The 22,728-nt window shown below is 31.6% G+C and overlaps 2 protein-coding genes across 2 annotated transcripts in view; one reads left to right on the top strand and one right to left on the bottom strand.

Annotated features, from left to right (window-relative positions):
* Cul5 (cullin 5) overlaps positions 1 to 15,776 on the bottom strand; it is a 29,835-nt gene extending 14,059 nt beyond the window's left edge. Inside the window, exons 1-5 of the mRNA XM_072530466.1 lie at positions 15,579 to 15,776; positions 14,488 to 14,820; positions 14,114 to 14,318; positions 10,013 to 10,180; positions 6,934 to 7,366 (exon numbers count right to left, since the gene is read on the bottom strand). Coding sequence (XP_072386567.1) covers positions 6,934 to 7,366; positions 10,013 to 10,180; positions 14,114 to 14,318; positions 14,488 to 14,820; positions 15,579 to 15,587 — 1,148 coding nt within the window. The 5' untranslated portion in view covers positions 15,588 to 15,776. The remainder of the gene's footprint in view (positions 1 to 6,933; positions 7,367 to 10,012; positions 10,181 to 14,113; positions 14,319 to 14,487; positions 14,821 to 15,578) is intronic.
* A 1,502-nt stretch (positions 15,777 to 17,278) lies between these two features.
* Positions 17,279 to 22,682, top strand: ATPsynO (ATP synthase subunit O, mitochondrial). The gene is made up of 3 exons (XM_072530469.1): positions 17,279 to 17,437; positions 18,235 to 18,609; positions 22,303 to 22,682. The coding sequence occupies exons 1-3, from the start codon at positions 17,411 to 17,413 to the stop codon at positions 22,528 to 22,530; spliced, it is 630 nt and encodes a 209-aa protein (XP_072386570.1). The 5' UTR covers positions 17,279 to 17,410; the 3' UTR covers positions 22,531 to 22,682.
* Positions 22,683 to 22,728: the final 46 nt, after the last annotated feature.

The following is a 22,728-nucleotide window of genomic DNA, read 5'->3' as shown; positions in this document are numbered from 1 at the left end:
AGCTATTACTTGATCGATGCTATGGCTCTCAATCAGAATTTTACCGCTGACTACAAGGTTGGTCATAAATTTTGTCTTTGACGTGTTAATTTTAAGACCAATTGTTTTTGACACTTTATAGAGCGTGTGCAGCATTTTTGTAGCTTTATCAACTCGTATCAGATATTAAAACGATGTCATCGGCAAATCTTAGGTGGTTCAGATCTTCCCCATTTATATTAATTCCCATGTTATCCTCTCGTTTCATTTACTTGAACATATATTCAAGAACAGCTGTAAACAATTTAGGGGAGATAGTATCACCCTGTCTAATTCCACGTTCTATTCGAAACTTCTTGGTATCTTCATGAAGGCGGACACAAGCTGTACCAGTTTCGTAAATACTTTTAATCAAGACGATATATCGGTAGTCAATGCGGCAGTCAGCCAATGCTCGAAGCATTTTATGATGATCTATAGTATCAAACGCCTTTTCATAATCTACGAATATAAGATAGGCTTGTTATACTCTGTACACTTTTCTATTAGCGTTTTTATAACTTGTAGATGATCATTTGTTCCGTATCTGGAGCGGAACCCAGCCTGTTCACAAGGTTGGTAACTATCCAGTTTGTTCACAAGCCGTTTTGTTATTATCTCCATGAATAGTTTGTATGTATGGGAGAGCAAACTAATAGGTCTGTAGTTCTTTAGGTCTGAAATGTCACTTTTTTGTGCTTTATGGTTATTATTGCATTATGCCACTGGGAGGGGGTTACTCCTCTTATCAAACAAGTATTGAACATCTTTTTCAACACACTTACTAACGTTCCTCCTCCTTCTTTGATTTGTTCAATGACTATCCCATCTTCTCCAGGTGATTTATTATTTTTCATCTCCGAAAGAGTTGATTTTATTTCCTCTGTTGTGATATCTGGGATGTCTTCTGAGCCTACATTTTGAACTTTTGGATCAGGTATTTGATTTTGATCACATCCTATAGTTGGCTGAAAAAATTACTCTTTGCCAATTTTTGCATTAAGGTCCCCAGCAATTATTTTCACGTCATGACGTGGACATCGATCATCGAAAAGTATTTGGTCGGTTGATCTATGGTTAAGTTACTTCGATAAAACCTCGAAATTAAAATGCAATTTAAATAATGGAAAAACATAGCATGCATAATCTGCAGCCCACATAGTCAGGGATCTATTGTACTTGTCAAAACAAGATAGCTACGACTCATGGTATATTCATGTTTACTTAAATTGAACTTGTATATTGTTAAATTAAGGATTAAATGGAATAGGATGTAGCATGTATAAAATTAATAAAAATTTTTTTGGTACGCTCCTGGGCTATATATAAAATTTCTTTTAAAAGTTGTTTACAAAAACGTGTTGAGACGTATTCCAGAGAACCATGTAATAAAATAATTCATATATTACGTCTTAGTTCTACAATTTTAAAAGCAAGCAATGATTCAAGGTCAAATGCTCCCTTGAAAAGGAATTTGGTTGGCCCGTTGCGAAGACTGGATGAGGGGTGAGACGCAACACTGGATGCCGGTACGAGGCGTCAGGTTTGGAAGAATATTTGAACAGTCAAGACGCTGTTAGTGTCGGCGTCAAGAACCGGAAAATTTGTTAAAAAAAGTGATTTATACTCAATGTAATGTGTCAGTTCTAATAAGAGTAATCTCTGTTTTTGTTTTCTGTCGTCTCTCGCCTAAGAGATTTGTATCTAAGAGATGTGTGTTCCAGTTTTTTAAGAAGCCGAGTCTAAAATTTTCGTCCCAGTGGACAACTTCCAGCCTCAATTTGTTTGTCCTAAGAAGCCGTTTCAGAATATTTCCGCAGTTTGGCGATGAATTTGTTCGTGTGGCAGAGAGTGTAAGTCCAGATCAGAACCCCAGAAATTTTAGTGAAATCCAGGTAACTCTTTTGTGTTGATTTTTAAAGGAAAAATAAACATTTTCTATTAATAATTGCTTTCATAACAGTTTAAGAAATTGTAATAATTAAAATTATGGATGATAGGGTGTGCCTTAGCTGTCATATTAATTGTTCTCAATTTTAAAATTTAATATTGACATCTCACAGCTAGCTTTATTTTTTTGACACAGTCCATCTAATTTACTTAGCGTTGCACGTCATTATCATTGACAGAGATCGAAGTTGACATAGTTGCCAAAGTATAAAAAAATCCTGAATCCATTTTGAATCAAATAGGTCACCATAATTATTGCAAAAGTGTACAACAGTATACAACAAAATAAATGAATATTTAATGTAAATAAATAGAAACAAAACAAAACTTAAAAAATAATCTTGTTAAAAACAACTTGACCCGCTTGTATACTTGTGATAGAAGTGTATTAGTTTTTACGGCCTCTGAGAAATAGAACTCACAGTTGAAATTTGTAAATTTAAAGCTGCAGCTACACGCTAAAACAAGAATGTATATTTTAAGCATCTACAATAATATACAAAACATACATTTACATACTTCTCTAACAGCAGTCAAGGGTAGAATCACTGGCGGCCGGTCAGGGTCGGCAGTGCCGACACACACACCTTTATAGATATTATAGTTTTTTTAATATTTAATTTAATCAGTATTTCAATAATTAATTGTGGCAGGTAATCAGTTGATGTCATTTGTTTTTGAGAAATAAAAAATATCTGTGAGATAATAAAGACTAACTTTTATTCATGATTTTTAAAAGAATTCGACCAATTCGACCGGACTAAATTTTATTCATGGTTTTTAAAAGAATTCGTCCAATCTGAGCGTTAAGTGATCCCTGCGTAGACACTTTTCAAATTGATGATCCGATATCGGAGACATCCATCCGCCAGTGAATTCTTAAAAAGGCACGTTTTGAGTGTTCGGCAAGCCGATCCCAACCTTGACGATTTACTTGTAAAAATCAACGGAATATTAGTTGATTAGCAACCAAATATACATTTCTTTCCATATGAACTTTATTACCAAGTACGGCAAATTTAAATTTGCCGATGCTTCATTGGGATTGGTGATTGGTCGCAAACTGTACATTGCCAGCGCGGGATGAAATGTTATTTCATATAAGAACGTAAGTAGTAAAAGTGAAGTGATATTCAGTGCACGAACTAGCCTTTCTTTCTGTGATTAATTTTTATTTTCTAAAGTAATACTGTGATACGTTACGTCTGCCGTAAATAGTTAAAGGTTAAAGGGTTTTTTGACATATTAGAAGTTTTTTTTTTTAATTAAAGTGTAAACAAATTCAGGTAAATTAACCTAAAAAATGCAAGCCATGGGAGAAACTGTAAGTATTGATAAGTCTGATATTGTAAATTATATTTTGCATAATGGGTTTTCATCTATTCCATACGAAGAACAAATTGTTATTAAAAATAAGGGGCGTCCTTTGCCTAAAATGTCCCGGCTTATAAATATTAGTGCGAGTAAGGGAAGTAATAGATCATTTTCAGATAATTGGTACAGCAAGTACTCATGGCTTACCGGGAGTGAAATAAAAAACAAACTTTTCTGTTGGCCTTGCATTTTATTTTCGACAAATAGGGGCAAATATCAAAATCCGTGGTGTGAATCTGGTTACGATAATTTAAAGGAATTATTTAGGGCTTTACATAAACATGATATTTCGAAAGATCATACTTACAGCCAGATTAAATTAGATTTAGTTGGAAAACAAAATATCTATGTTTCATTAGATAATGCCCAACGTGAAAATGCTATTAAACATAACGAAAAAATAATCACGCAGTTTTACGTCGTTTAATTGATATTGTAATTTTTTTAAGTTGTCAGGAATTATCTTTTAGGGGACACGATGAATCGGAGCATTCGTTAAATCAAGGTAATTATAGAGAACTAATAAAAATGTTTAGGAAATACGATTTGGAATTTTCTAATTTACTTTCTGACTCGAAGACATTTAGCGGTGTATCTAAAACAATCCAAAATGAATTAATAGAATCAATTAGTTACATTTTGAGTAACGTTATTGAATCTGAGATTCAGGAAACCATTTGCTTTTCACTAGAAGTAGATGAAACTACCGACATATCATGTCATTCACAATTATCAATTGTTGTTCGATACGCGTTACGTGGTAATATCTATGAGAGGTTTTTAAGTTTTACAGACGTGAGTAAAAGCCATAAGGCAGAATATATTTTTGGTGTTTTAAAGGACAGATTAAAATTTTTTGATATCAAAAATAAATTGGTAGGGCAAACTTATGACGGCGCTGCCGTGATGTCTGGTGAATTAAATGGTCTCCAGGCAAAAGTTAAAACTATTGCACCGCAAGCTTTATTTACTCACTGTCATGCGCATAGAATGAATTTAGTTTTGCAGGATACATGTAAAAAAATTAAAGAATGTCGTCTTTTTTTTGCCAGTTTAAGCGGATTTGCTTCATTTTTCTCAAGCTCGCCTAAACGGACTAATGTTGATGACTAGAACGGTTTGTTTCGAAAAAAATGCCAACAGTTTGTCAGACGCGATGGAATTTTAAATCTCGGTTAGTTTTCACTGTAGCAGATTTTCGTGAACAGCTTTTGGAAGTTTTTGATTTTATTATTGAATGCGACGATTTTGAAAGTGATGATATCTCGATCCGTGAAGCAATCGGTTTGAAAACTTTATTAAATGATTACTCTTTTAACATACTTTTAAATATTTTTAAGAAAGTGTTTACCCAAACCGATTTGATATTCAATGTTGTTCAAAATCAGTTAACTGACATTATTCATTCCAAAAATAGAATAACAAGACTGGTGCAAAATCTCCGAGATTTTCGTAATGATAGTAATTTCCAGTATATACGCAGTGACGTTTTGGACTCGCTTGATATTTCCGAACCCCCAAAAAAAAGACAAAGGCATGACACAGAAACAGATCTCGAAAAACGAGTATATTTTGAAATTTTGGATACTATTATTATGCAAATAGATACTCGTTTTTCGAATTTTGAAGATTTGCAAATTTTTGACCTCTTTGACGATTCAAAATTTAAAAGTTACGCCAAAGAATTTCCAAGATATTTATTAGACAGGTTAATTAAAAATTATCCATCATTATTTAATAAAATAAAATTAGAAAATGAATTAAAAGTTTTATATGCTGATCCAAATATTTTCGGAAGATGGGATAAGTTACAAGATATGTATAATTTTATATACTGTAATTCATTACAACAAACTGTTACCGAAATTAATAAATTATTGTCATTAATTCTCTCATTACCACCAACGTCTGCCTCAAATGAACGAGATTTCTCTTGCCTCAAAAGAATCAAAACGTATTGTCGAAATACCATGAAACAAAAGAGAATGTCAAGCTTGTCTCAAATGTCAATAGAAAAAAAACTTTTAAAATATCTCCAAAACTCTAATAAATTTTACGATGACGTTATAACCCATTTTGCTACTTCCAAACAACGTAGACTAGAGTTAATTTATAAACATGTTTAGGTTCTAAATTTATAGGAAAAAACAAAAAAAAACAAAAAACAAGACAACACAAAATCTCCTATGATGATTGAAGTCTTTATTAGACGGTATACCTATCTGAGGAGACAAAAAATACCTTGCCGACCTTGTCTCTCAAGTCACGAGCCGCCACTGGGTAGAATGGGGCCGTTATTATGACGTTCCTGTTTAAAACATTGAATCAAAGAAGCTACCATCTCTTGACAATGACTATTTAAATTCTTACGTGACATTTTTGAAATAAAATGCACTAATTTTGTTCAAAAGAACAGATTTTATTAAATAGGTAAAAATATAAAACAAGAGGTATTCACTTTAAAATTCAAAATAATAAAGTACAAAAAGTGTCAACACCGCAACTGTCAAATAAGTGTTACCAATTTATGCCAAAATATCAACTTCGTTAGATTACAGTTACAGTGTGTTCCGAACAAATGTTCTTCATAAAAACGCTTTATAATGCATTCATACAAATTAAATGAAACATATTATTGTGTATTTCTTTGGGTTAACATTAATAGAAATCTTTAAATATTATTTCTACGCGTATATAATAAAATATGTCTACTGGCTGTAATGCCAGTGTATTCGGCAAAGTGATTCTAAAAAAGAACACCTACCGCCTAAATATTTCGTGTTGGTATCATGTGACCTCACGGGCTATGACGCGAATGACGTGCAACGATAAGTAAATTAGATGAAGTATACCTTATCATAACAGATCTTGTTTTTGTTTTGTATTTTTAAAAAAAGGTTATCCTTTATGTATAGTCCCATTTAAAAAGATATTTTTCATTTGTAATAATTTATTTCTGCTACAAATTATCGCTCAGTTTGTGTAGTATCTCCAACTTCTAGAGTTTGTAAACGGATAGGACATAGTAAGTTTGTTTTTGATATTTTGTATTTTATTGTTATTATTTATATTTGTAACTGTTTGTTATGAGACAACAATAAATATTTATTTTTTTCCCTAAACCATTTTGTTTATTTCTCTTAACTAACTCTCTAACCCTTTTTTGTGGTTTTAGGAAGGAAGAGCCTTTTCTGTCATCCAGCAGGAAGATTCTTCAAAGCGGCGTCCTTATTTTAAATAGCTTGAGAACCTTCTTGTGTTTTGTTTGTGCTCATGTAAGTACCCCTTTGTTTCATTTTTGTAGTTGCCCCCTTGCCATTCACTTATCCACGACCCAGTTCTCCAAATTAACCCTGAGTAGCCGTTCGCAACAGTTTCGTATTATTTTGCTTGCCCTATCTCCACCCCAATAATTCATTTCCATAATTTTCAACCCCCTATAGTAATACCCTATGTGGTAGGCAAAATAATCGTTACAAGGAAGTCATATCCTGGTATCTTGTTCCGAAGTAAATTTAAAAAATTATTTTACTTAATAACTACTTTTTTATGTAAGTACTTAATTTAAGCTAAGAGAAATAAAGAACTTACCTAAAGACGGTCGTATCGTTTACCACAGTTTTAAAAGCTTTATCTCTTGCTGTCAAAAATCTTGGATCATCCGAAAACGCATCGTGAACCAATTTACTAAATTTCCGAAACAGGTCTAACAGCCTTTCGACATACTTCTCCGAATCCTGAGTAATGATGTCGGCAGCAGCTACCATATCGGCTAGTCCCGCTTGCGTAATGTGATTCTCTAATTCCTGCAACATGGGTTGCACTCCTTCTGGAACCCGTTCTAATAACCTAAACATTAAATGCAATCGTTCAGTTTCTCCGGCCTTTATTAGAGGCGCACACTCGGCCAATAAAACTGGCAGAGCGTTCCCTACGAGTACCTTTACGCAACATTGGATTACGGCGTAGCTGCCAGCCTCTAAGTATCTTTGAGCTCTCGCTTCTTCCTCTCGCAATTTGGCATCTAAACAAAATTAAACCTAGCGTTAGTTTAAAATCGTTTCATCCGATAAGACAAATAAAACAAAGATACAATTGAGATTTTTAATAAATTGGTAAAAAAATTTAGGACACTTAAAATTATGATGCTTTAAATATCCTCCTTATCCATAGTGCTATGAAGAATACAATATTCAAAATCAAATTCAGATAATGACGACAACAAGAATATTAATCATAGTTATTTTCAGCATTTATAACAATTACACTTAAGAATTAGTCATAACAAATACATACTACCACCTACCCTTACGAAGATTATACACGTGGACTTCTCCAAAAGATAACACCAACAATATAATCAGAAACCAAATAGATTTTATAACGATTAACAAAAGGTTTCGTAATGGAGTACAAAGTGCAAAAACCTATCCAAGCGCAGATGCAGATACGGATCATAATCTATTACTAGCAAACGTCAACATTAAACTCAGGAAACCGGAGAAAAAAGTTAAAACCACCAAAATTAACATCAAAAACCTAAAAGATGACAACTGCCAACAGCAACTAAACGCAGAGATAAATAAATTAACTGAAGGAAGCGTTGAATGGGCAGATATGAAAAAAGCCATACTAAAAGCGGGAAAGGAGGTCCTAGGCGAAGAAGAGAAAATAACTAAAAAAGACTGGATGACACCGGAAATAGTTGAGCTAATAACTGAAAAAAGAAAATACAAAAATAAAGATGAAAATAAATATAAAACCATCAAGAATAAAATCAAATATGAAATCAGAAAGGCTAAGGAGGAATGGATGAACAGAGAATGCCAGGAATTGGAAGAACTCAGCAACAAACATGACACCTCAAACTTACATAAAAAAATGAAAGAACTTACAGGCAACACCAGACAAAGAACACTCATAACAAGAGATAATAATGGAGAAATACTTACTGAAGAGAGCAAAATAAAGGAAGTATGGGAACAATATATAGTCCATCTTTTCCATGACGAGAGAGAAAATGAACAAGATATAGGTGAAGAAAAACAATACCTACAAATTTTACCCTCAGAAGTAAAGAATGTCCTACAGAATGCAAAACAAGGAAAAGCACCGGGTCCTGATCAAATTCCAGTTGAACTGTTAAAAGCCTTAGATGACGGTAATATAAAGAGACTCACCCGAATTCTCAACCACATATATGTAGAGGGCAAACATCCCGGAAGAATGGCTTAAATCGATATTTTTACCTCTACCAAAAAACAACAATCCCAAATCATGTAATGACTATAGATTGATAAGCCTAATGTGCCACCCTTTAAAGATTCTCTTGAAAATTGTTCAAAACCGAATTTATAAGAAATGTGAGGAGCAGATAGATGAAACTCAGTTTGGCTTCAGAGGAGGCATGGGTACAAGAGAGGCATTATTTGCGTTGACGGTACTCTTGCAGAAATGTCGGGAATATAACAAGAGTGCATATGTATGCTTCATAGACTTTAGGAAGGCCTTTGACCGAGTGCAGCATATGAAGCTAATAGATGAATTAAAAAACATCAATTTAGACAAAAAAGACATTGAGTTTATTAAGGCTATATACTGGAACCAGAAAGCAGTAGTAAAGGTGAACGATATAGAAACAAATAATATACCGATTGCGAGAGGGGTTAGGCAAGGATGAGTCTTGTCTCCGACGCTTTTCAACGTGTACTCACAGGTCATATTCAGAAAAGCCTTATGGGAAAGAAAAGAGGGAATAATAATTGGTGGAGAAATCATAAACACCATGAGATTTGCAGATGACACGGTAATTATGGCTGAGAGTATAGAAGATCTACAAACTTTACTAGATGCAATAAATAGTGAATGCATTCAAATGGGACTTGACATCAACACAGATAAGACCAAATTTATGATAGTATCAAGGAGTCCAATAAATAATGAACAACTAACTCTTGGTGGACAGCAAATAGAGAGAGTGACAAAATATAAATATCTGGGAGCTTACATCAACACAGAATTAGATCCAGACCAAGAGATCCGGGTACGAATAGAAATGGCAAGGGCAGCGTTCTTAAAATTCAAACAATTGTTCTGTGACAAAAATCTGAATATTGCGCTGAGACTGAGGTTTGTTGAATGTTACGTCTGGTCGCAACTATTGTACGGGGTAGAAACATGGACACTAAAAGCGCAAATAGTTAAAAAGATTGAAGCCTTTGAACTTTGGATATACCGGAGAATGTTGAGAATCCCATGGACTGCCAGGGTCACCAATGAGGAAGTGCTGAGAAGAATGGGTCGAGACAAAAAATTGTTGAGAACGATAAAAGTACGCAAGACTGCATACCTTGGACACATACTAAGAAATAATAAATATAGCCTTCTGCAGGTCATCATGCAGGGTAGAGTCGATGGCAAAAAGGGAATAGGTAGAAAGAGGAAGTCATGGCTGCGAAATATTCGAGACTGGACAAACATGACTGTAGACGAATTATTCCACGTTGCAAAAGACAGAGAAGCTTTTAAAAATGTGGTCGCCAACCTCCGTTAATGGGGACGGCATAGGAAGAAGAAGAAGACGCTTAAGAAATATGTGTAATGATTTTCCTTGTGAAGTTTCCCAATGCACCAATTAGACAAATATATTATTTCCTGTTTTGTTACTTACCCGCATAACGCATATAAGCTTGTACTCCGTTAGTAGCAAGTTGTTCCGGAGCTTTCAGGCGATAAAATAGATCAGTACTTTGAATGTAGGCTGCCTCAAAATTTTCTCTATAAATATGCAGTCGATCTTCCGTATTTGAGCAGAGGTTCACATATGATTCTCTAACGCCTAAAACGAAAAACTTTTAGTGGTAATCTTACCTAAATTAGATAGTTTATGATTGTCTTTGCTGAAACACTCAATTCGCTGGAATCTTCTGTAGTATATATAGTTGTTGGCAACATTTTGAATAAATTATTGATGTAGCAGGTATGCCTTCAATTTTTGTTGTTGTGTAATCTACATACAGTAGGAAGACGGCAAAAAATTCGAGTTATAGAGTTTTCGACTCATGGAGAATTACGCCTTAGGCAGATTTTGATTCGACGTAAAGAGCTTGAGATTCCTTCTTACTAATTTTTAGTTAGAGAGGTGTAACAAATAAAAATTCTAGTTACAGGGGTAATAACATGATTTTATTTATTATAAATCAAGATTTAAAATAAAAAAATATGGCATTAAAAAAATCAGTCATTTTTTTGCTTCTATATAATTCCGTTTTCTCTATCTATAGCATTGTCTAAGAAATAAACAATGCTAAAAATTATTGTTCTTCAAAATTGCTAATTTGCTCTATAAAATTTTGTGAATTTTTAAATGCTATTGCTTGTCTCTTTGGTAAAAACCTGTGGAGCGCATGTAGTATTATTCAAGTCTTCTATGTGATCTAAATCATTAGTATCGGTTTTGTGAGCTACTCAATCGATAATTTCGTCATCAGATAATGACCCAGCAGTCATAACTCCATCATAGCGTGTAATAAAGTCCTCAAAGGATACTCGTGATTCAAACACCACTGTATTCCATTCTGCACGAGGTAAAATAGAAATATATTCAGTTTTAGCTTCTTCTTTTGATGACGATGGAAAACCACAGTGTACATAACAGTTTTTTTTCATTTATTTTATTTATTTGACCTCCTTTAAAACACAAAATGATTGTTGTTACATTAAAAGAGTGCTTACTACTGCTAAAAACTAATAATTGTCTTAAAAACTAAACCTACACGGAATAAAACAAGTAAAAACATTATAAGTACATCTAAATTAAATTTTATGACAACAACTTTTGCAGACTAGAAATTTGTTTCAAAAGCAACTTTTATTTGTTTCACAGAATAATTTAAAAAGTCTATATCACAGTTAATTATCACATGGTTACATTCTTATTGGTTAACAACTTATTTATGGGTGAACAATCAGTCTTATTAGTTGAGAACAGTCGTTTGTTATTAATTCTTAGATGTATTTTTGGAACATTAAAATTAATATTATTAATAGAAAAGCAATCTTTATATTTAATGTGATTTACAACATAGTAAATAAAAATGGTTGAATGAAAATTTCTTCTATTATCCAGTCGCTGAACTTTAAAACAAGTTAACAAAGCATTATAGGAAATCATGTATGGATAGATACCAAACTTTCTGACATAAAGAAACCTCAAAAATCGTTTTTGAACCTTTTCAATCAGTCCAACATTGAATTCGGCTTGCCTATAATAGAGGCATACTCCAAGTGAAGTATTACCAGTGCATTGTATAATGATATTAGAGTTTCAAATCTTTTAAAAAATTTTGAATTACGAATTATGAAGCCAAGAGTTCTGTATTCCTTTCCAATGATGATCGATAATGTTCGTTAAATCTCAAATTTTGCTGAAACATTACTCCAAGATCTTTGCAAGTGTTCTTTCTTCCAAGTACAGTGCTAGAAATTTTGTATTGGTTCTACATGTATTGTGTTTTTCGTGTGATAGTAAAAACATGACATTTAGAAGTGTTTAGAAACATTTTGTTATCATAGATCCATTGACTTACTGAGTTCAGATCACTGAAATTTCTCAAAAAATCTTAAATCATCTGCAAATAGTAGGCATATCGAAAACTTCACACAGTGAGGCAAATCGTCAATAAATATAGCAAACAGAAGAGGATCCAAGTTGCTACCTTGTGATATACCTGATGTCAACATAAATGGCTTTGATAAACTGTTCCCCACTTGATTTATCCTATCAGAAAGATATGAACCCATTAACATACATGCTTCTGAATCAAAATCAAAAAATTTGCTTAGATTTTCAATAAGTATAGAGTGATCAACCTTATCAAAAGCTTTGGTACAGTCGGTAAAAATGACATCCAGCTGAATTATTTATGGTCCCTGCTGCAAAACTTGTAAAAACACACAAATTTGACACAGTGGACATCCCTGGTAAAAAACCATGTTGTTCTGGACAGAACCTATCTCCAAAGTAATTCAAAATATTGTTATTAAGCACATTCTCGAAAATCTTAGCAATTGAATTGATGACAGATATAGGTCTATAGCTCTCAATGTTACCAGCATTACCAGATTTAAATATAGGTGTTATAACTGCATGCTTTAAGCTACATATCTGGAAATTTACTTTGTTTATGGGACAAATTAAAAATTAGTGTGAGAGGGAGAGAAAGAGTCTCTGCACAACCTTTAAAAATGTATGCTGGTATATTGTCATTAGCTGTGGCTTTTTTTGGTTTTAGTCTTTTAATTTTTAAAGTAGTCACAGTGACATTTCACTAAGCTTTACCTCGTGGCTTGCAGTACATCTATAGTAGAATTCTTTTTTTTTTCTTTTCATAATATTATCTAACATGTTCGTGACAACTACTTTTCAATATAACGACTTGAAGTTATGACAATGAATGACAAGATTTTTCTTTGGCCATTTTCTTATGAAAACTTTGAGCCAGTTTTTGAAAATTGCAGAAGACTTCGATGATTTTGTATTTGCTTCATATTTCAAAGGTAGTGATCTCAAAAGTAATGACCAATGGTGAGTTTTTCTGTGCCTGAAATATTTGCTGCTAGCAGAATAGTCAAATGTTCCTTGTTATGCTTTCGCCATTGCATTTATCATTTTTAAAAGTTAGAGACTTATTAGGAAGACATTTAAAAAACAGCCCTGTTTCGTCAGCATTGAAAATATTGTCAGGTTCTTAAACATGTAATAAATCTTGCAATTCACTTTTCCATTTGTTACAGGTTTCAATGTTGACACTTGCACTTTCCCTACAAACTTTTTAAAAGCAAGTTCATGTCTTCCTTGGAACTTTTCTGGCCATTCATTACTGGTCCTGAAATTAGCCACACCTAATGATTTGGAGTATAATTCAGCATTTTCTTGTAACAGTGGTTCACTAATAGTAATATTTTCGCTTCAAACATTCCTCAAAAGATTTGGGTCTCCTGCAAGCCCGAAAATTCTGAAATTCATTGTCTTTTGCAGGACAAATTTTGACTGTTTTGATTTTTTTTTTCATCATATCTGATTCATTTTTTATTGACAGAGTACTCATTGATAGGCAAAATTGTGGAGTAACATCTTTCTTCTTTTTACACCTCTTCACAGCTTTGAGCACCTCTAATTTTTCAGCAAGACTCAAAGTTTTCTGTTTAGATTTCACAGCACTTATGTTTTAACAATTCTATTTGTAAACTGTTGTACAAATTTATGTGTATCGTGGTAATACCAAACTACTTCTCAATTTTTGACAATTTTTCAATCAACAAAAAATGAATTTCATTGCTAAAGTACGAATGAAATCAAAAATACTAAAATTAAACACCTGACACAAAGCAAGCATGCACATCATGTTAACTTCAGTCATGAATTCATAAGTAGTATATTTATTGTAAACTCCTAAATTGTTTTTAAGAAGCAATGGTTTACTTACATTGACTTTCAAATAATGGAGTTGGAAAGGTTGTAAAATAAAAGATTGTTATGTTCTTAGATACTGAGGTCCAATTTAATTTTTTAAGTTATAGAGGGAAAAGATGTATCAAACTGACTAAAGTTTGGGACTAACTGATTATTTTGACCAATAGAGGGTTGAGATTTCGAGTACTAGTTTTTGACTTACAGAGGTTTGGCTTAAAGCTGTAATAACTGTAGTAAAAATTAAGATCCTCATAAAATGGTTACTAAGATAAAATATATAGCATTTAACTTATTTACCTATAACTAACTGGGAATCAAAAGCCTCTCCATTTCTTTCTGCATGCACCAACTTCATAGCACTATCCTGTAACTTATATTTAATATCACTAAATATACTTTCATTCCATGAATCCAACATGAGTTTTCTCACTATACTTTCTTCTCCAGTAGCTTTCTTCCCACTATTATTTTGAACACTTGGATTAGCAGATGTTGGTTTACCCTGGAAATATGAATAAAATTTACAGATTAAAGAACCTAGACATAGACATTAAAATAATAATTTATGTTATTTTTATTTCTATATATTTCATACAAGTAACATCTCAACTTATTGTTGACCCTAAATACTTTACATTATTCAACTTAACTAATAATTAATATATTATTACCTGTAAACTGGTTTCAAGTTGTCTAAATGGTGTAGGCAAATAATTACATTGTGTAAAAAACTTCCTCCATTCTGCAATGTAAGCTTTCAAAAGAGCCTCCTCTTGCCTGTGGGCTAGAACTCTTGATTGAGCCTGTTTAATAAACTGGACAATATCCTCATGTAAATGGTCTCTAAGTTTGGCAGGCCCCTTTTCATCCCAAAGACATACTAAATGAACATCATAAAAGAGCTCTTGCCATTCTGATGGAGAAACTGGTTCTTGCTTAAGTAGTTTTAAAACTATAGGGCCCATTTGAGGCCATTTGTCCTCAAACTTTAACTGTCCCTTTACCTAAATAAAAATACAATAATTAAAAACAAAATAACTAGATCCTGAAATACTGATGAATTCAGAGTCAAGACTAATAGTTTAATAAGTATATGAAGTAGATTGCTGGTTCAATAATGGATAAACAAAAGCATGCTTTAGATTAGGAATTATAAACAGTGAGGGAAAACAAGGTTTCTTCTAATCTATTGAACTTATTAAAATATAAATAAGAATTATTTAATCTCTTTACCAACGAATTTTACTCTAAGAAGTACTAGTCAGTTTTATTATACAAAAAATAGATAGTTGGGTAGAAAGCAACTAACGCTAATGTACCAATTTCCAAAGCTTGCAATAATCCAAGCAGACAAACTCGTTTATATGTATCAGTGATACAGAAATAAGAGCAAATAGATGCATAAGAAATGAAGTAGGCATAAAAAAAAATGTACAGTTATAGTTACATAAAAAAATCATTAAGTATCTTGGTCAATGACACTATTTTAGAGTGGAATTAATTAGGAAAAAATACGTAGATCTAATAAAACTTACGTAAAATCCATATATGGTGAAATATAATATTCTATACTATACTATAAAATTAAAAAGGATCAACTTATTGGAAAAATTATGCAGTAACTTGATATAATATAAACGGTCTGTTATTTTATTATCACGTAAAAGAAAAGAAAATTTTTACATTATTTCTAATTGTTAACAAGTATTAATTAAAAAACGCAATAGTTACAACAAAATATTGTAATAAACAAAGTACCTACCTTCAGCATGTTAGGTTATAATTTATGGACAGTTGATATAAACTAAATTCGCATAAATTTCGAATCATTTATTTTTGTCGAATATTTGTCCATTAAAAATATTTAGATTAGGGTATTTCTTTTTGGTTCTTTTATATTAAATTTACAATTTTCTTTTTCAAACGACCTTTAGGGTAATGTTTGACATCGTGACAGATGTCATCTGTGAAGTTTATTAAAGATTAATTTGATTTAAAGGTTTTAATTGAGAGAAGAAGAAATAATCATTACTGAAATGTAAAAAATGTTTTTTCTATCGGGAAAATTATTTCTCTTCATACCTATTCGTACTTTGCGTAAAATCTTTGGATTTTATAATAAAGCTTTTATTTCGACGATAAATCAAGATTATACACAATCAATTTAAAAGAGTAAAAATAAGGATATTATAAAAACCAAAATATATATACTGGTTTGTCTCCTAATGGTTCTGTCTTTTTCAATTATTTCGATAAAGGACTTTCATACTTTAAAAATATTGTTCGGTCCCCTTTTAAAATTCGCGCATTTTAGAATAAAATCGAGAGTGTTATAATCTGGACTCCTTGATGGCTATTAAAAATTCTGGCAATCCATCGTTGAGGAAGTGATGTGTGATGTGTCACTAAAGGTATTTCTAAAATCTACCAAGAAATGGGGTGGAGCTCTATTATACTGCATTAACCATTTTTTTTTCTTACATTTAATGGCAGATCATCCAAACTATACTTGGAGTGCTTTGAAAATAATAATATTTATTTTAATTAATATCATATTAATAATAACCTCCATTTAAATTTTGAAGAATCCGGAATATTACATGACTTTATAGATGATATCTTATAATACCCACCAAATATACCGGTTAATGTTATGCTAAAAATGCTTTTAATGGAATGCGGCTTTTTTCTTCCAAATAATGACTGTTTCGCTAACTAAATAGCACTCTTCTGATCGAAGATGCTTTGAGGGTGAACAGTAATATTCTTAATAAAATATCAATTTGTTTTTATATATAGATTTTTATATAGAATTATTGAATTGGTGATTTTGCCAGTCTCTACGCGACGGGATCCAGTCAATTGCCATCTACAGTCACTCCACTCAATTTTTTCTGACTTATTTCTTTCTTTAAGGCCAGGACGACAACAAAATAATATTTTCGTCTGTTGTATGTACAACTTTCATAACAAATAAGTTACTTTCGGAGAATCGCACAACTTTTGCGTGAAGTCGTCTTTCGAAATCGAAAAAGTAATTGTAGCTTAAAAAAGCAAAAATACATAATATATCTTGTAAATTTTGCAAAATATAAGGTAAAAATGATATTGACTTTATATTTTCTAATCAAAAGCATCAAAAAGCTTCGCAAAAAAAGTAAAAAGATTTGACCATATTCACTATCAGGAATAATTGTCACTTCCTGTAAAAAACTAAAAAAAATAAGAATTGTCTACATACAGTGAAATTATTCTAAAAAATTCAACTTTAAGACACTTTGTCTAATTTCACAGCTATAATTTATTGACCAATGGGTCCAATATTCAAATTTTGTTACACAATCCTACCACAGAATAGTAAAACAATTGTTATTTTATTCTGTGATCCTACTCTGTTCCAATTGTTGTGACTCACCCTGTATAACCTGTGTTTTAAATGTTCTTTAATATTTTCCTATTGGCTATCCTGTTTTTCCTCGTTCTGTCAATGTCACTTTTTTACGTCATAGCTCACAGACCGAATTTTCTGTCATTGGTGTGGGTTAAGGCGACCGAATTATAAAATTAAACTTTAAAATAGAAAATTAATTCCAAATGGCTTCACAAAATCTTTATATGGCTGTAAGTTTTATTGTATTATAGTTATTTTATTCATCTACGTTTAATAATTCCCAGTACCTTGTAAATCGTGTTACATAACTTCTCTGGAGGTTAAGATTTTTGATAAATTCTGTAAAAATGACAAATATTAATTAAAATCAATAGTTAATTAAAATTAAGCATTAATTTATATTTGTGCCTCCTACTTGCAGTACGGAGTTCATCCGACACATTTTTAAATTGGCTCTTTTTAATATCCATTTCCATACAGGCAAATTATGTCTATTGGAACCTTTAAACTGTCTACAGTTTCCAGGTTCCATTAGACCTACATGCCATTTATTGCCCTAATACCAAAAAGAACATACAGAAAGCTGTTTCAGTTTAGTCAACAATATACTACAAATACTTTACAAATTTCAAAAAAAATTGTAGGAATACTTAATGGTACTCATCTTATGTCACAAACCAAGCTCCACATATTGATATAAATGGCCCTACTTGTAGCTATTACCAAGTACAAAAACTTAACCATATTTCACACAAAATATGATCAGATTGACTTGTAATTTGGAACATATAAATTTAACCTTGATGGAAAGTAATCTTAAGTATCGTAATTTTTAGTATCTAGTTAATTTAAAAAATTTCTTACAGATGTAGGTATACAACCTGCATGCAGGAAATACGGATTATATTGCCTTTTTGATAAAAATTTAAAAATATTCTTTAAAACCACCCTGCTCATTTAAAATCAGAGTGACTAGTATTGCAAGTAGATGATTGATTTTGTTTAATTTGTTTGACTTTTTTTATAGGTTCGCAGCTTCAGTACTGGTAACACTGCTTCACAATTAGTTAAAGCCCCACTCCAAATTTTTGGAATTGAAGGTAGGTATGCTTCAGCTCTATATTCTGCAGCCAGCAAACAAAAGTCATTGGAAGGTGTGGAGAAGGACCTTTTGAAGCTTCAGGGTGCTTTAAAAACAGATGCTAAACTACGAGGATTTGTAGAAAACCCAACAATCAAAAGAAGTCTTAAGTCAGAGGCTCTTAAAGCAGTAGCTCAAAAGATTTCTCTTAAACCAGAATCTGCTAATCTTTTGGCATTATTGGCTGACAATGGTCGTCTTAATAAACTAGAAACAGTCATTAATGCATTCAAGCAAATTATGGCAGCACATAGAGGAGAGGTTTGTGATATTATTTTTAACTAAAAATATAAAGTAATTACTATTTTAATGGGAATAAGTATAATTAAAGTTTTAAATAAGTTTATTGATATTTCATTTTCCACATTAATGTTTGTATTTTGAGAATGATCTCCGAAGTGGAAATTGAAATGTCATTAAACTTATTTTAATTGTAGCTTATTCCCAACAAAATAGTAATTACTTTAAGATGCAATAAGAAAATAGCTTCAGAACAATAATAAAAATATAAATATGCTTTTGTCACATTACATGTAGAGTAATGAAACCTTTACATAGCTGTAAATGTTAAATTTTTTATCAATGTTCAGTTATTCTACACTTTAGTAAATTTAAATTTACAGTTAATGAAAGCAGCACTGCCTCCTTACTGAGATCGCTCCTCTACTACTGAATCACTATACAAATTGTTTACTGTCATATGTGGTTCCAAATAGAAAATGTTTATCCATTTTGTGTCTTTAGATTTCTTTAAGAAAATTTCTGCTTCTCTTGACATTTTATTCTTTTCAATTCTTCCTACTATTAAATATTAACCCTCCACTGGTGATGTATAGTCCTAAATTGTAACCAAATATAGAAAAATGATATATTCAAATACCACAATAACTATAATTAGCAATACATATGATTGTACTTATAATTACAATATCTCAGTCTCACATATACCTTTCTCACTTCATTAATTGACAGCTAATTGCAATTAAAAACACTCTCAATAAATGACTAAACATTGTATTGTGGAGTTGCGATAACTCCACATTCCTGATCCATATTCCAGCTGTGATATAACCAGTCTCACATTTACCTTTCTCACTGCATTAATTGACAGCCAATTGCAATTCCTCAGTGTGAAACCCAACATCCAGTTAGCCTTTACATCTAGTTGATCAGTTTCATTAGAAAAACTTTAAGTGAGAATCAAATAATATGCCTAAATCTTTAGCTTCTTTTTTAATTTCTAATTAATGTCCATTAATGGAGTAAACATATGCCTAAATCTTTAGCTTCTTTTGCTCTTTAGCTTCTTTAAACATATTGAATTCTTGTCTTCTTTCCATAAAATCAAATTTGAAAAAGCTTCCCTATATTTAAATCCAGTAAATTCTGCCCACGCTAAGTAGAAAGGCTATACAGATCTTTTTGAAGTAACTTCATTTCAAGCTCGCTACTCACCCTCGAAAAAGATCAATAACAACTTCAACCACTTTCTACAGAAATTTCCAATTTTAACCATTTGCCTCCTCCCACTAATCCAGTTTATTAATCCATTTGAAAAGGCTACAATACATGACTTTCCTATTAAAAGCAAATCATTTACTCATCTCTTACTGATGCCTTATAGAAGTCAGTGTATACAGTATCATTCTTTCTCCAAGGAATCCAAAGTTTAATGTGATAAACAAGAAAAATTGTTGTATTGGACCTACCTCTCTGAATCCATACTGCTCATCTATAATGATCTCCTTATAGTGCCAGTTCAAGTAATCATAAATCAAACTATCAAATACTTTAGGAATTAATCTTAATAATTGATGCTTGAATGTAATTCTTTAGGGCATATTATTAACACCCCACCCACTTCTCTAAATTTTAATGTGATTTTAGCATTCTATCTACACAAAAAATATAACTGTTGCAACTCAAATCTTCCCAAAATATATCATCATAAAGTTAACTTTCGTCAATAACAATAATGTCATAATACACATAGTTCACAGCATTCATTCATTAAGCTAAAATCTGTAAATTTAGTGCATAGTTCACCAACATTTTGATAATATAATTGCATTAGGGAAGAATTTAGTTTTTTTGCTTTTTTCCCTTTCTTTACAACTGTTTATCATCCTTTGATATACCTAATAATGTAACACTGTTTATCATCTTCGTTTTTTAAATCAAGTTATACTTTTAAAGTACTGTTAAATCTGGAAGTTTGAGAAGAGAATACAGACATGCATATTGGCCCAACAACTGATTGCCTACAACTAATTGACCCTGAGATGGTCTTGTAACTGCATGGAAATTTTTCGCCAACAGCATTAATACCTTGAACAGATGACAAGCAAAATATTTTTCAGGTCTCAGTTTGGAAAAGTCTACAAGGACCTATTTTGAATGTATAATCCACAAATCATTTAGCCAATAATAATACAAATGGATTTTTCGAAAAATTCTACAGTGGCCTTTAATTTTGTGCTTGTAATGTTGTGTATATTATTTACAGATTGGAATTGTTCAGATACATTTTTAATTGCTGCCCTTCTTTATTTTATCTCCACCTATAATTAATGGGCCACCGACCTTGTTGTTTCAAATTTAGTTTTGTTGCCACAGACTTCTATTTTGGCATTGAAGTTATAATTTAGTTTTAGTTCACTCTAGGTAATTGTGTTGCGAATAAGACTAGCTATATCTCCATAGCTATCGTCTCTATTTCTTCTAATAAGATTATAATCATTAAAAGAATATTGAGAGGCTTTGAGACATGACCAAATTTCAAATGTTTATAGCATTGAACAACCCTACCAATAAATCGTTCGACAGGGAAATAAACTCTGTTAAAAGCTTTATAGCTGAGTAAAATATTACCCTCAAATGTTAAAACTATAGTTGTTTTATCTATATAGTCAATGTTATTTTCTGTTTGTACCCTATACTTTGTCCTATAAATATGTATAATCTTGGATGTGGATTCAATATTTTCCATGGGATAATTGATGTCATTTCGAGTATCTACATTCCTAACTAAGACTTTAGTTTCTAACAAATGGTTTGGTATGTAAGCCCTTAAATTTGGATTTTTTAGTAATTCATTTTTAACAAGATTTTTAGCTTCTAATCATGATGATAGTAAAACTTTGATAATATTTCTGCCAATACTTTCTTTAATGTTTGTTAGTTCTAAAATTTTAAATAGTATATGGCCTACTGTCATGGAATGTAGCCTACCGAAGTTTTGGCTTCCAATTTTTCAATATATACCCAAATATTATGTAAATTGTACTTATCTGAGACCAGATTGAAACATTTAATATCCTTTTTATTTTCTATAGGCACAATTGTTATATTTTTAGTATTCACATCAATAAAGTGATCTTTCCTCTGAAAGGACACCCTTATTGAGTTTTATTATTGCTCCACTACGGGGAAACAATTTAGTTTGTTAATTTACACATTCACTTGGTTAATGAATTTCTATCAAGTTTTAAATAATATTATAATATTGATGGGAACTTTAAAATGAAAATAGAACATTCGATAAAATTTAGACTGTCAAAAACGCTCTCGCCGAAATTTTAACTCATTTTAGTAAAATTGTTAAAATAGCTCATATTGATTCTCATAGAGACTATTCTTCCCAAAAAATAGGGTAATTGATAACTTCTCATCGTTATGTACTGATTCCAGAGTTGATAGGGATAGTTTGATTGTTTTTTAATTTTACTGAGACATGTCTAATTGATATGCAGGACTTGATTATGAATAGGAGGAAAGGGTTACTGGATAATATTCGTTTAAATTATAAACAAAAATAAAAACATGATTTTATTTACAGATTGGAATTGTTTGGTTACATTTTGAATTACAACCCTTCTTTATTTCATCTTTGCCCTTTTTTATGAGAGTTCTTTTTTTGTAACATAATATACATTGTATTCATTTAAATTTTAGGTCTCATGTGAAGTAACCACTGCTAGAGACTTGGACGCTGACCAAAAACAAAAACTCATGGGTGTATTAAAGTCCTTCGTAAAGTCAAACCAAACCATTCAATTGGCTACAAAAGTCGACCCCAGCATCATCGGTGGAATGATAGTAAGCATTGGTGACAGATATGTAGACATGTCTGTAGCTAGCAAAATCAAGAAGTACACAGAAGTTATTAGTGCAACTGTTTAATTATACTAGAGTTTATTTAATTTTGTGTAGTTATTGAAATAGGATTTTCATTTTATACATCTTGTTTTTAAGACGATATACTACAGTAGTGCTGTAACTTCATTAAGAAAATTGATGTCCGAAAACTACCAATAAAGTTATTTCAAAATGTATAGTGTATTTATTAATGATATTCATAACCCCCTTAAACTATATTAC

This window comes from Diabrotica undecimpunctata, chromosome 4 (assembly GCF_040954645.1).
Source record: "Diabrotica undecimpunctata isolate CICGRU chromosome 4, icDiaUnde3, whole genome shotgun sequence".
Classification (NCBI taxonomy): domain Eukaryota; kingdom Metazoa; phylum Arthropoda; class Insecta; order Coleoptera; family Chrysomelidae; genus Diabrotica; species Diabrotica undecimpunctata.
Note: the sequence above shows the minus strand (reverse complement) of the source record. Positions and strands in the feature narration are given on the sequence as shown.

What these genes read in the sequence shown, in the direction of transcription:
- ATPsynO (XM_072530469.1), top strand. Translation starts at nt 17,411, where the DNA reads ATGGCTTCACAAAATCTTTATATGGCT. An exon ending in CACAAAATCTTTATATGGCT is followed by an intron (nt 17,438 to 18,234) that starts GTAAGTTTTATT and finishes CTTTTTTTATAG; the next exon opens with GTTCGCAGCTTCAGTACTGG. An exon ending in TGGCAGCACATAGAGGAGAG is followed by an intron (nt 18,610 to 22,302) that starts GTTTGTGATATT and finishes TTTAAATTTTAG; the next exon opens with GTCTCATGTGAAGTAACCAC.